A 14,010-nucleotide genomic window follows, 5' to 3' on the forward strand; every position below is an offset into this window, starting at 1 on the left:
CAGATCATACAAACAGATGGTGGCATCTAGTAAACTTGGTGGTCAGCACACACACAGGCCACACGCAAACACACAAACACATGCTCGCTCAGATTTATTGAGCTCTGCCTAGGGCTACTTCCAGATGGAAAGGCTCTATTAACCACATTACATGCTGCTTAATTGGCTTTGATGAATTTAACAGAGGAACACGTTGGACCATGTTCACTTCCGATTTCAGCCTGGTGAGCATGGAAAATGGGAATAATGGCTGGGGAGAAGGTGGGCAGAGGGGTTGCAGAGTTGAAGAGTTCAACCTCCTGGTATAGTTACCAGGACAGTGCTGAGTGATGCATTATGACAAAGGCCGTCAGCTACATTTCTAATCTATAGCTGTCCTCTTTTTTGTTTTTTTGTATGAATAAACGTGTACATAATTAAATATATTATCCTTGTCTGTAAATCCACTCTTTAATTAAAACCCCTCCCTCTAACATGACATTTTCCAAGCTACAACTTTGTTTGGATAAACAGAGTGTACCATTTTAAGAATTTTCAATTTTTTGTATTTTTAAATACATTTTTTCATGAAATAAAAACTGCATTTTATGTGTCTTTGATAAGCATAACTGTGTAGGAATCCCTGTTCTGCAAGATAAGACAGTGCAGCTCTCACCGTCTCCACTGTGGCTCCCGAGTACATTCCAGTTTGGGGGGATATCGAGGTTAGCCATAGCCAGGGCCACTCGGTGATCCATAGCCCAATGGGAGCTCTGCTGGCCCAGGTTGAAGAGGCTGCTCAGCTCGTTGTGATCCGTGGAGTTCAGACAATGTCCATGGATTACCAGGTGCTCTGCGAGGTCCTGTAAGGGTGCCAGTTGTGAATAAGATACAATCAGGTGTAACTGAAGAGCTCTACAAAACATTATTTTCACTGCTGCCTTTGTATTGGAGCGTTTCCCATTCCAATACAAAAATGTCTGTAGAATTCTTATCAATTATATATGAACTAAAAAGCACGTGCACAAGAAAAAACTGTATTAACATGTAATTTTTACCACAAGCACACTTTTTTTGGCTTTTCTTACCTGAGCATCATCATGAACATACTCTAATGAAGCCTCGCCTACCCAGGTGAGAGGTATAGTTTCAGAGCACAGGTATGCCTGGACAGAAACCATCTCTGCCAGATTATGGCCTAAGCAAGCACAACAAAAGTTATATTTAACATCAGTTAAATAAACAATATCTTTTTATATGGTGGAACAAAAAACTCCAAAAGTTACAGATTTTTTTGTTCAAACTGTGTTTAATAAACAGAAATAGAAGCCCAAAAGGGTGAAAGGAAATCTATCAAAAGGATTTATGGTTTGTGAGAAATGAGTCAACACTACAAAAACACACTATGGTTACAGGGCTTTAAGAATGCCTCCAAGCCCTTGGATATGTTTGAGTATCAGCTTTTCTTTTTGGATGCTAACAAAGGCACTTTTTGTTTTCTGCATTTCTGCATTGAGTTAGTATGTTTGAGAGTGCAAAGCCTGCAGGACTGCCTGTTGTTTGAGTCAACCTACACAGAGGCTCAGTAATAATGACATATTGTTCATGGAGCTGTTTCACTCCTATGTGGAAGCTGCTAAGATTCTGCACCCTGTCAGAGCTCAAGCCACTGTAGGGACATGTTTATGTGTAAGCCAAATTCAAATACATACTTCTTTTAGGTATTCTGATATATAATCGGAAGTGAAAAAGTGGAAAAACATGGGATTGCTAGAATATACTAATGTTTGACGATGGCTTCGTAAAATACCAAAATACGGCATTAGACATGAGAACATAAAATATTGTGCAAAAATCCTAAAGCACCCGTCATTTCTTTACATTTTGCTTCCAAAGAGCCAAACTTTCATGTAATTTTTATGAGTTTTCTTTAAGCAATAGCTTCAGGATATCCAAATAAGTCAAGGTCAAAAGAAGTGGAAGGCCTAAAAAACAAACAAACATTAAAATGGAGGAACACTATCTGAAAACCATGTTAAGAAATAGGCAGAAAAAAAATTGAGCAAAGTTGTGACACAGGATCCGAGAGAAGCATCTTGTTATTCAGTTGATCTAAGAAACCATCCGAAGGTACTGAAACAGTGAGGAAACTATATTTCCATGTATGTTCGCTGTATGTATTTCTAATTTTCCTAGGAAAATACAAAGAAATAGAGGGTGATTTAAGACTTTTACACAGTCTTAAATCACTGTGTAATTTACATCAGAAAGTCATAAACATACCGGGCACAATAAAGCAGAGCATGACATCACTGTGAGCCCTGGTGACATGGATCAGTGTGGATCCTTCCAAAACAATGTAAACCTCTGCATCTTCTGGCGCAGAGTCAAAACCATCCAGCAATGCAAATACCTTTGCTTCGCCCTGGGATAAATGAAGGTGGAAGAGGTCGAGAGGAAAAACAAAGAAGAAAGACGCTACCGATCAAAAAAATACATCTATTGTTAAGTATACAGGCTCATTTTAGAGCAAGACTTTATTCTGATTCTGATGTTCTAGATTTCTGTAAAGTACACCAAATCCCCTGATAGCATTCCTCTCGAGGGTACAATAAACCATCCCTCCTCAATAAAAACAGGAATGCCTTAGCGCCTCCTCAAAGACCTGTCCTGATCCAGACAGGCTACAAGACTTTAGATTTCTCATTTAAGGCAAAAGAAAGAATGATACAAATAAAAATAATAAATAATAATAATAATAAATAAATAAATCGACTAGTACACATCTAAAAATAAGACATCCTATAACTGTTCTGTTAATTATATTAAAACAATACAAGTCTTTAAGGATCCCAGAAATCTGATTTGCTGAGACCTTGAGGTTTTATATATTGAAATAATATTTATGTTATATTGAAAGCACAAGCTATTCATTTTTTTAACTTGTCAGCCAAAAAGTGGCAAGCTGTTCATATGGCAATTGTGAGAAAACAGCTGCTTATTCACACTTTCAGTAAATATAAACAACACTAGCATTTAATCAGTCTTCTTAGTAACCACTTGAGAAAGTCTAGCACTCACTCTTTACTCACAAGTACATATAAATACATCCACTATGTTCTTTGGCTAGTTGCTACTTTTTGCAGTCTCCAAAGTTTTTCAACAGATTTCTGCATCTTTGCACATTTCTGGGTCCATGCTGTTGTCTTCATGTGATGCTTCCACTTTGAATACGTGGTTATAACTAATGCAACCAAAAGATTTCAAGTATAAAGGCTGAACATGAACTAGCTTCACTAGCTACAAAATAAAAGCTTCCCAGGCTAGTTGTCTTTTAACAGAGCTGCTGCTTTTTCACCACCATCCAACAGTCACAGGGGAAGAAATCTATTGTAGACAATATCAATTTGTCCACCTACAGTGGCCTTAATAGACCAGTGTATTGAGGCCACAAGACATATTGTGTGGGTTATTCTTGGAAACCTATCAAAAGACTGACTGAGGCGGGAGTAGAGGAACAGGCCTGAGGCAAAAAAAGCTGCAGCCAAAATGTAGGTCCTAAAGGTAAGGTTTACCGTGAAATGCAATATACATTACAGATTAGTGTAGCTGGCTTAAGAGTGTATTTTCAGTAGTCTTTCTTTTGGCCTCAACAGCTGACCTGATTTCTCATGGTTAATAAAACCAGAGGCTTTTTGCTTTCACTCCTCTTATTGACTAAAATAAGAGGAGTAATCCTGCCTCCATTTCTCATTGTCTCACCTAATCTAACCTTTGCGTTCACTTATTTATTTCTTCATGTCTGGAAGATTTCTATTTGACCACAAATCCTCAAACGTCAACCAGGCTTCTCCTGGACCCTCATTAAGACTCTACATCTGTATGATTGACCAGACCGTGACCACTAATGGTAATGTGGTCACTAAATGAAATACTGGAAATATCTGTTGATAATGCCAGAGGCAGAAGAAGAATGGATTGGAGCAGACTTTCAAACAAAACTATTTCTGGTGCTTTCAATGATATGAAGTGTGCCAGTGTGGCCATATGCTACTTTTTACTTTGTCTTGCACCTTGAAGGATAGCATATTATTATGTGGATGTGAGCACATACACCAATCAGCTACAATATCAAAACCACTTGTCTCATACTGTTTAGATCCAAGTTATGCTGCCAAAATAGCTCTGACTTGCTGAGGTATGAGCATGAGAGCTCTGTGCTTGTCTTGTGGTGCCTGACAGGGATGTTGGCAGCACATCCTATAGGTCCTGTCAGTTGCTGGGTGGGCTGCCTCCAAGTTTGACTCGACCAGTTCAGTGATTCTGCTCCATTTACTGTTACTCAAGTTGTTTTGTTTTCGCAAAGGGGTGTGCTTGGTTTGTTATAATACTTAGGTTAATGTTATGTTTCAAAAATATTATCCAGAAAATGCAGAAATCCAGTGTCATACACTTGGTCAAATGCATTGTTGTGTTGCTAAGTGATCTGCACTAATACAACAAAGCATTTTTCTGTATGTGATCAAATTATCCTATAAAGTCTGCAAAGTTGCACCTGAACAAATCAACAGACTTCTGGAACAACGTCTTTTGGACAGAGGAGACCAAAGTGGAGATGGTCATAATGCACAGTGCCCCATTTGGCAAAAAACAAGCACAGCATATCAGCACAAACAGCCAAAGGACCTGGGCACATTGGAGTCATTGAGTGGAGCATCTGTATGCCAAAGTATTCTAGAGTCAAACTGTCCCAACAGTTAAAGATTGGCTGAAACTGGGTCATGCAACAGGACAATGATCACAATAGTAACAGACACACACTTTCAGACACATGCTTTTGAGTTTTAAAAATTGTAATAACTATCAGGAGCATGACATTAGTTATAGATTACTGAACTAAATGTGAGCAAAACATCTGCCTTTGATCTCGAAAGGAGCATGATTTTTCTTGCACTGTTTGGCCACCAAACCAATAAAAATAATATTTGACCAAAGTCATGCCCTGTTTGTGTACAGCTTAATCACAGGCAGCAGGGGTTCAAAGGATTACCATGATCAAAAACGCCACATATCAAATACACAGCAATTACAATTTCTCTTTCATCAAGTAAAATACAAATAAAAAACATCACTGCGAATGAATCACGGAGTTACCAATTTGGTAGGTAGCTACACAAATGCCAGGATCTTATTGTCACCTATGTGCTGATAGATGTGTTTATTTTTTTCCCTGAGTTACTTTGAATTAGCGTTCAACAGCAAAACAAACAAACAAACAAAAAAACAACAACACAGAAATGATTTATTCATATGTCTGAAAACACCATTTCCAACAACACAGTGAAAGGGTCACTGGGTTCACATTTAAATAAACCGTACAGAGAAACTACAGCTAACATGATGAACAGACATAGGAAGACATATCAGTCACACCCTTTCAGACACAGCACAATCTGTCAGTGACTTTCATTTTATAAACAAGGATGCTGATCTCTCACTGAATTCCAAACTCAATTTTTAGAGATTTTCCAGAGGGAAAACTAACTGTTGAGATTAATTTAAGAAGCTGATCTAGGCTGCAAACTGGGGCGCATACTTACATACAGAGGCACTTTTCTTCTGCTCAGTTCCATCTGCAGGGAAGACAAACATAAAACAAAAAGATAACTGAGAGACTAAAATGAAAAAGAGAAAACACACTGCACACTTGGAGTGGCCATGTGACTACCCATTACCTCTTTTGTTATTTTGGTTATTCTGCTTTTTCCTCTGATCCTGAAGAGATTACCAAACCTTTTATGTGCCGTGCTGAGTCAGGGGTCCTGTGATGAGACAGGATAATCTTTTGATCCCAAGAATAATGATTTTAATGATGATACTATTCTGCCTTGGTGTGTTGAAGCACCGAAACGCCAAATGTTCCCAAATCTGCTGTGTGTGTGTGTGCCTGCGTGTTTAGTAGGAAATCGATTGGATTTCAGCCTGCAGGGTTCAGATCGGTTCTGTATCAGTGGTCACTTCCTAAACTGGACACAATCCCTGTAAAACAACTATTTTTAAAGAAAAAAATTGCTTTTTTTTTTTTTTAATTACTGCATTGCATTTACATTTAAAATGGTATATATATTTTAAATAACATTAACTAAATATCAGAGTGTCAAAGGAAAAACAATTTAAAGGGGGTAGGGGGACTTTGCGCTATTTTGTAAATATGCTAGCTATATGACACAGCAGAAGTGCTCATCCCAGTTGGGACGTCAGTGGCTATTTCTCATAAAATATCCTCCACCTATCTTAAGGTGCAATTGTATTTTTTCTTGATGGCTCAAAGTCATTTTACTTATTGTTAAAAGCTTTTTAAATTACGCTGTTTTGGGAGTCTTAACGAGTTAGCAAACTGTCAGTAAGACTGCATGCAAAACACACACTGAACTAATTCCTCAAGTAAAATATTGACGCACCCACCTGCACAGGGGCTCAAACTCCGACAGAACCTTGGCAGCACGCTTATATGTGGGGGAGAAAAATCCCTCTAATTCGGATTCATCCTCCTTTTGCTAACTGCTAATTCAACTGTCCGTATTTAGGCTACAAGTTGGGAAGGGGTCGACAGTCGGTGCTGATGCGCTTGCAGACTGAGCCTCAGCCTCCACTGACACAGCATCCTCTCCTGTCTCTGTTTAAGCCTTCGGTCTTCCGTCTGCTTACATGCAAATTCCTCCTTTACGAGTGAAAGTTCAGTTTCTTTGAGGTTACAGCGCCCCCCAATGGAGGGCGATAAAACTGTGCCAGGCTATATAAACAAAAACATTCATTTTAACAATGGAAATTTACTGCGCCTGTTGTTCAAAGCAATTAAACAATTATAATCAGTCAGTGTGGAAATGGCAAACGACTTATTTTTTATTTGCTCATGAAACATTTACATTTACATTATAAAAATACACACTCACAGTGAACTCAGCCACTACCATGCATACAGACTCGCATTTACAATTCAACTTGCAATTATAAGCTTTCTAATACAAGAAATGCTTTGCTTTACATCCACACATTCAGCTATTCTTCATACAGTAAATGCATGGTCTCTCTGATCCTTATTGTGCTAGTCACACTGAATTAAATCACCAGAGTGAGACTGTGGTTTCGTCAGTCTCTTAAAACTTGCACCTTTCTTTTTCGAAATGTCCTAGACAGGAGCTTTGCGTCTGATGGTCCATTAAGAAATGTTTTAAAAGGTACTTAAACCCAGTCTAAAGTAGCTTATAAGTCTCAGGTGACCTGCAGCTGTGGTTTTGAGGTGCTTGGTTCTCCCTGAGTCAGACCATTCGACCTGCCAATGCCAGAGCATGGCACCTCCTTTCTTGGGAGGGAGGAAGCAAACATTGTGTCCAACATTCCCAACACCTCCAAAAGGTCCTTCTGGAACTCGATCTCTCTCTTCACAAGGTCCTGCAACCGCAGCAGCTGTCGGTCCACCACGGGTGACTGGCCAATGACTGACTGATAGATGTCCAGGATCATCTCGGCTGCTGTTACGAGGACAGGAGTAAATCTGGCATCAACCAAGTTCCTGGATGAAACAGAAAAAAAAGAATGAATGTGGGAAACATTTTTCTGCATGATCTGTTGTACAGCTGCAAACTATAAAACTCAAAGCATTCAAATCAATGAGCCAAAACATTATGACTTCTCTTTTGGTACTTTTTGTGCCACCAAAACAGCTCTAACCTGCTGAGGCACAGACATAGAGCAAGCTAAGACCTGATTTCTACTTCCATGGGGAATCTTTGTAGATTCCCCTACGACAGAACCTAAATATGCAGCCACTGTTGTTGCACTGTTGTTATGTGGTAATTACCGTGTGGTTGTGTCCCATGTTTTATATGGGGTACTATCCATGATAGAAACAGAAAAAGAACAAAAAACGCTGGGAGCAATGGTACTTTCTGTGAAGCATTTTCAGAATTCAGACAGCTATTTGTAAATTCTACACTAGACAAAAGATGTAAAGTAATAGTGCGTATTTTAGAACCAAGTGTTGACCTACAAATTCGTAAATCACACTTACATCAGTCAAAGGGGATTTTTTTGTGCCAAAGGTTCTTTACCCTGAAACGGGTACTTAAAATAAAAATAAAAAACTCCCTAAGTTCACTTTAATTCCTGCAGTGCAGACACACAAAATTGGAGAGACGTCTTTCAAGAATTAGAGGAACTACACAAAAGTGTCTGTGGTCCAAAAGTGACCGATCAAATAATTAGTGTAATTTTTTTTAGACCTTGAGGCTGTTATTCACTTCGTTTGTGAGGGGTCATAATGCTAACATTATGGCTCAGTTTTCTCTGGCATCTCACCCAATGATGAAGTTGAGTAACTGAGAGAGCCCTCGTTCATCCCTTCCTGCCAGTGCATTCTTCAGTGTTCCTCTTCTATCCAGCTCCTTTATAACAGCCACGGTGATCTCAGGCTTTCTGAATCTAATATATGTCTATAAACAAAAAAAACAATACCTTTGAACATTAAACACAATAATACTTTAAACTTTTATTTTTCCAAAATAACTGCACATACTGTTGTGTACTGCCCACTGTAAAATGAACAACACGGAGACTAAAAGGCACCTCAGCAATGATATAATGATAACACTATAAATCAATAAATTGCATACCCCCAGAGCTGTATCCAAAGCCTTGGATACGTTAAACCTTTGAAGTTGCTTGTCATATTTGGCCAAATGTTCTTTGACAGGCTTACTGACAAGATAATCATCCTAGAGAAGAACCAAGAATTGAATGAATCAAGGGTGAGAAATCAAACAGTCTCATGAGTCAATCTGATTTTGTGTTAACACTTAACACTTTGCATTACATCTGAGAATGATTTTCACACCTTCTACGTGTTACTAATCGTGAACTTGCCTGTTTAGGGACATAATTTTTCCCTTTCACAAAGACACGATACGATGGACGGCGCCTCTGTTGGCCAGCTATTTCCTTTGAATCTTCTTGGTTTTTCCTGTGTTTGATACTCAGAATACTGTTGGTCATACCCACAACAATGGACGCATCATCCGGCTAAAAAGAAAAAGATATTCAGAGTTTTACTTTTATCAATTAAAGAAACAGAATGAATTCTTATAGCTGATCTCGCCCATCTAAGCTCACTTTGGTGGTGTATTCAGTGAATGCACTTCATCTACAGAAAGGTTGAAATAGTAAATAAAATATATATTTTAGCAACTAACAAAGGCTCAAGTGCATGACTTACAGCCAAACCCAGACTGAGGATAGAAGCAGCATAGTCAAAGTTGTGGACCACTTTGTAGTTTGTTGTGTTGTACACCTTCACGTGCCTGAAAGACAAACACGGGATATGCATTAAATCAACTTTCCTTTCATGAACGCCCTAGGTACACAGAACAAAACCAAGCACATGATTTACACATGTACTATTAACTAAATATTCAGCATTGTGACGTTTGATTCCACCAGTTAGAACATTTCCTCTTTCTTTGTTATGACAGACGTGCATGCGTTTGACATTTACCTGTCAAGAGAAGCTGACAGCAGTCTCTGTCCGTTGCTGCTGAGAGCCAAACTTGTGACAGTTTTGTGATGGTTCTTCAGTGACACCAGAGGCTGGCCTCCTTTTAGCAGATCCCAAACCTTCACATGGCGCCCTCCTGAAAAAAAAAGGGATTGAAGGTTTTTTAATGCTGTGGTTAACCATGATTAAATATAATGTAAGGTTTGTAGATGAGGGCACGTAATAAAATAAAAATTATTGTAACGTTTGTCTGAACTGCAGCCACAGTGAAGCATGAAATGGACTGCTGTTGTTGCCCTATGTTGTAGTCCAAGAAAATTACGTTCTAAATGAGTATTTAACAAGTACTAAATAAGTACTCAACACAAGTTAGTTATTCCAAGTAGTTGCCATAGCAGCTGGATAATTTGGCATAGATTTTGCACCAGATACCATTCCTGGCACAACTTTCCCATTTATTCAGCCTTAGAACTGGCACATAAGAATGAAATCATTAAATCGCGGTCTATGATGCTTTTCCTTATTTTCTACAATATATGTAGTGTTAGGATGGTGGATGCTCATATTAAACATGGCCAAGGTTTCAAATAATGAAGTCAGCATATGTACAGGTAATCCGTATAGGCAAACAGACCCAGGTTTCAGCCGGGTTTAAGTGGTCAGTTTTAGACAGTTTTCTCCTACTCTTGTGTCGGTCATCCTTCAAATTGTCATTTCATAAAAGGGTTGTGAGCACAGCAGCTCCATCCATCTACTAAGAAGAGTACTGGCTTAAAGGTAGGCTATTCGTAGCCATGTCTAGTTCCAGACAATAGATTATTACTAGGGGCAGCACCTAGGCCCAGTGCAAGATAAACAAGGATTATTTTAAACTGCAGATGACTAAAAGTATGCCAACTAATTCCAGGAAGTAAAAAAGGTGTGAAGCTTAAAATTAGCTCAGCAGACAGTCAGTGTTTGAATTATATGAATTATACTGGTGACTACCTGCAGACACAAGAAGTCCCTCAGAGGGATAGAGGAGGACACTCTCCACTGGCTGGCCATGGTCCATGGTTATCACACTCTTTTCCACTCTGGCATCAAACAGTTTCACTGTGTGGTCATATGATCCTAGAAAAAGAGCATCAAATGTTAGTCACACAAAATCAGGCCATCTGCAGCGTCACTTGATTCAACAATAGATGGTAGCATTTGGAGTGAGATTATGTAGTTTTTCTGCAGTTACTGACTTTGAATATGAATTAGTGTACTTCTGTCTTAACATTACATTAATGAGATTACTGTTCGTTGCTTGAATCCTCCATTATGTGGTGCAGGAGATGTTTTTCTTTCATTACATGACTGTTGGTAAAAATTGCACTCGAAATTGAAATATAAAATGAGTGTGATTGATGCCAACAGGGCAAAATGTTAACTTCCTGTCCTCCTCTCGATATTTCCACACACAATTAAAAATGAGCTTCTATCTCACCAGTTATGAAGAGATCTCTGTTGAGTTTGCTTGTGACACCACAGCGAATATAATCTGTGTGCTCTGTGTAGGTGGTGAGCTCAGTGGCATTTGGAATGTCCCAAAGTCGACAAGTATAGTCATCCGACCCTGTGAGGATCTGGTAACGATCTGAGGTGAAGTCTGTTAAATGTACTGCTCTGGGAAAAAAATAAAAAACAAATGACATGATTAATATCAGCTCACGTTTGAGACTGCACTTTTATAAGACAGAAATACAGGCTGTCAGAATTCTTGATGTCATCATCAAATTCAGTCGATGGATCACTCAAGAAATCATCATTCAACTACTCCTTTACTAAAAAAAACAACCTCATAAGACACTGCCAGCTCATCAGAGTCAATCAGACATTTTAACAGGACATCAGCATTATGGTTTTAGTGGTAGACCATTGATTTCTAATGTGGAGAGTATCCACCTGGTGGGTCATAAAAGTATTGCAGGTGAACAGGTAATAACCAATAAGACTAAAATTAAGTTTGAAATCGTCAAAAATGTTTGAATAAACAATAAAATAAATCATCAGCAATGGTCATTAGTAACATGTTTTGATTTTTACTTTTGTAACTACCGGTGAAAGTGACATAAGGAAAGAAATTAGGCTGCTGAAAGTAAGAATCCTCAACAATTCACTCACATTTTATTATTAAAGATAAAAACACCACACAGCAACATGCTGTAAACCACAAACTTTAAATAGTGATGATTTGTTTTGGTTCCTTCAACATTAGTGCTATAGAGGCTATATGTGGATTTGAAAGTGAGCAAAGAAAATGTGATACACAGGCATTTCCTCCTAACTGCCATCATAGCCAATTAGATGATAGTTAGAGTGCCAAGAATAGTAGTAACCTCAAAGTGCATCAGCAAATTGAAATTAAGCTTATTTTGTAACCCTTCCTTTAAATTCTATGACAGAACACTTTGTCACAGTCAGACAGAGGCTTGCGTAAAACTTACTTTGTGTGCCCTTTAAACAGCCTGAGGGCCACCTTGCCACTAACATCAAATAGTCGCACGACAGAGTCCTCACATCCTGCCACAAGGAGCTGACCATCTGACCTGAACCTCCCACAGTAAGCTGTATCCTTAAAACGGGTAAATGACTTGACAGGCTCCTGGGAAAATGGCCCATAAATGTGGATCTGTAACAAAATGAGTGTTTGAATTAGAAGACATCTTAAACACATCCTGCATACTTAAAAGTTTATTACTCATTAAGAAGCGAGTATAAGCCAGAATTGTTAAAGTGAACCCAGATTAAACTGAGTGGAAAATTCTACATTAATACAAGCAAAGCTAACATACTCTTGTGAATGCTGTCACAGCAAAATTATGTGGAGTCACCGGGGAGAAGTCTATGCTTGTGACTGCGCCAAATTCTTTTATCTGGACTGGAGCCTGTAGGAAGAGAAACAAAGTAAGACGAGAAAAGGATTTAAAGCAATTATTAGTAAATGTCATCCATCCATTTTCTTTCCGTTGTCTTATCTGATATCACTAATCTGTTTCAGGGCTAACATGGAGACAACCAATCAGGTTAATATTAAAAAATATGGTCAATTTAGAATCACCAGTTAAGCATGTTTTTGGACATATTACTGTGAGGCGAAGTGCAAACAACTACAGCACAGTGCCAAAGTAATTAAAATTAGTCATTTTCTTTCAACATATTTTGTTATTTATTCATAGTCCAATTCCAAAGTCTGAATATGCTGAAGAGTTAGTCTTCTGAAAAGTGTAACTCTGTTATTAAGCTATTACATTGACAATGACGCATTACTGAGATAGAATGGTCTTAAAATAACAAGTTTTAGGGGACAATAAACAAACCAAAATAGTGATTATACCATAAAGGACATTTTTAGTTGATAATAAACCGCATAGGAGAGAAAAGTCTTACCTTGTAGTTTTTCCAGTAGAGTGTGTCTTGAGTGACTTTCTCTCCAAGTTTTGGATAAACTTGAATTTTTGTGGGTTTAAATGAAGCCATTTCTGTGCTAATCACTTTACGTCTGTGAAGATAAATAAGGGATAAAAACAGGGATACATATTTACTCTTAAAAACTGCAGGTAGAAAAACAAGAACTCCTTTTGTGACCAACAATATCCAAACGTACATTTCTGTCTAAAACGGTAAATTCTATTTCGATTGTAACAGATTAGATAACATTAACATGATTTTGCTTCAGTTTGGGAGTACAGCAGAATTCAGAATGTGACAGTATCACTGTGATTTTTCAACAACATTTAAACAGTTTTAAATTAAACCTTTTTTCTGTTCAACGCGGACTGTATTGGAGTGCTCTCCACCTTTTACTTCGAATATTAGACCTTCCCGAGATTGGAACTGGCGACCTAACGACTTTACTTCACTGTAACGCGTTGTTGTACATAACAATCGAAGACATGCAGTTTTTCTCGAATAGCTGAAAGTTTTACAAAGTTATTACATTCAAATCAAACACAGTTAATTACTCGGACAGTGGCCCAACGTGTTCAGTAAGGCACAACTTAGCTAGCACACTGCACTTTAGCCAGCTAGCATTTTCTTTAAACTGAGCTCTGACGGTTCTCACCTTTCAAGTGAAAAAGTCCAGAAGTGCAAACGTAGTTTTTTCTTATGATATGCTGAAATTGGATGATACTGATATTGGCTGTCTAAGTAAACAAAAAGTTTCTCATGTTATCGAGTAATCACGTTGTCTCTCGTGAACAGGAGGACGCCATGACTACATGCGTGACTACTTCCGTTGTGGAATACCGTAAAATGTTCACTAAATGAATACTTAAAGTGAAAGCCTTTATATTTATATGTAATTTTGTTAATATATGTGATTGGTAATAAAGCTAATAGAACGATAATATTTGGATATTAAGTAAATATATGTATTTTTCTGCTAATGAAATCTGATCATCGTCAGTAGTATCCCATATTTTTAACTACATTAAAAGTAGCTGTTTTCT

The 14,010-nt window shown here is 38.1% G+C and overlaps 2 protein-coding genes across 9 annotated transcripts in view; both read right to left on the reverse strand.

The window, feature by feature from the left end:
* Positions 1-6,718, reverse strand: part of LOC113034381 (rho guanine nucleotide exchange factor 28-like) — a 44,948-nt gene extending 38,230 nt beyond the window's left edge. For 2 of the 8 annotated variants that reach the window (XM_026188891.1, XM_026188890.1), the window contains exons 1-6: positions 6,445-6,718; positions 5,715-5,801; positions 5,580-5,612; positions 2,263-2,404; positions 1,068-1,177; positions 656-842 (exon numbers count right to left, since the gene is read on the reverse strand). In XM_026188891.1, coding sequence (XP_026044676.1) covers positions 656-842; positions 1,068-1,177; positions 2,263-2,404; positions 5,580-5,612 — 472 coding nt within the window. In that variant the 5' untranslated portion in view covers positions 5,715-5,801; positions 6,445-6,718. Of the gene's footprint in view, positions 1-655; positions 843-1,067; positions 1,178-2,262; positions 2,405-5,579; positions 5,647-5,714; positions 5,802-6,444 lie in introns of those variants that run through there. The other 6 variants (XM_026188892.1, XM_026188893.1, XM_026188895.1 and 3 more) reach the window with 5 other exon arrangements.
* A 134-nt stretch (positions 6,719-6,852) lies between these two features.
* On the reverse strand, positions 6,853-13,824 carry utp15 (UTP15 small subunit processome component). Its single transcript, XM_026188901.1, has 12 exons — positions 13,623-13,824; positions 12,947-13,058; positions 12,352-12,444; positions 12,004-12,188; positions 11,004-11,182; positions 10,517-10,642; positions 9,530-9,665; positions 9,251-9,335; positions 8,902-9,057; positions 8,652-8,753; positions 8,338-8,471; positions 6,853-7,552 (listed from the first exon to the last, which is right to left on the reverse strand). Exons 2-12 carry the CDS (start codon positions 13,034-13,036, stop codon positions 7,252-7,254), a joined length of 1,587 nt encoding a protein of 528 aa, XP_026044686.1. The 5' UTR covers positions 13,037-13,058; positions 13,623-13,824; the 3' UTR covers positions 6,853-7,251.
* Positions 13,825-14,010: the final 186 nt, after the last annotated feature.

This window comes from Astatotilapia calliptera, chromosome 12 (genome assembly GCF_900246225.1).
Source record: "Astatotilapia calliptera chromosome 12, fAstCal1.2, whole genome shotgun sequence".
Taxonomy (NCBI): domain Eukaryota; kingdom Metazoa; phylum Chordata; class Actinopteri; order Cichliformes; family Cichlidae; genus Astatotilapia; species Astatotilapia calliptera.

Coding starts and splice junctions, on each gene's coding strand:
- utp15 (XM_026188901.1), bottom strand. CDS start 13,036: ATGGCTTCATTTAAACCCACAAAAATTCAAGTTTATCCAAAACTTGGA. Junction 11,183..12,003: donor CTGTTTAAAGGGCACACAAA/GTAAGTTTTACG, acceptor TTTTTTTCCCAG/AGCAGTACATTTAACAGACT. Junction 7,553..8,337: donor TTACTCAACTTCATCATTGG/GTGAGATGCCAG, acceptor TGTTTCATCCAG/GAACTTGGTTGATGCCAGAT.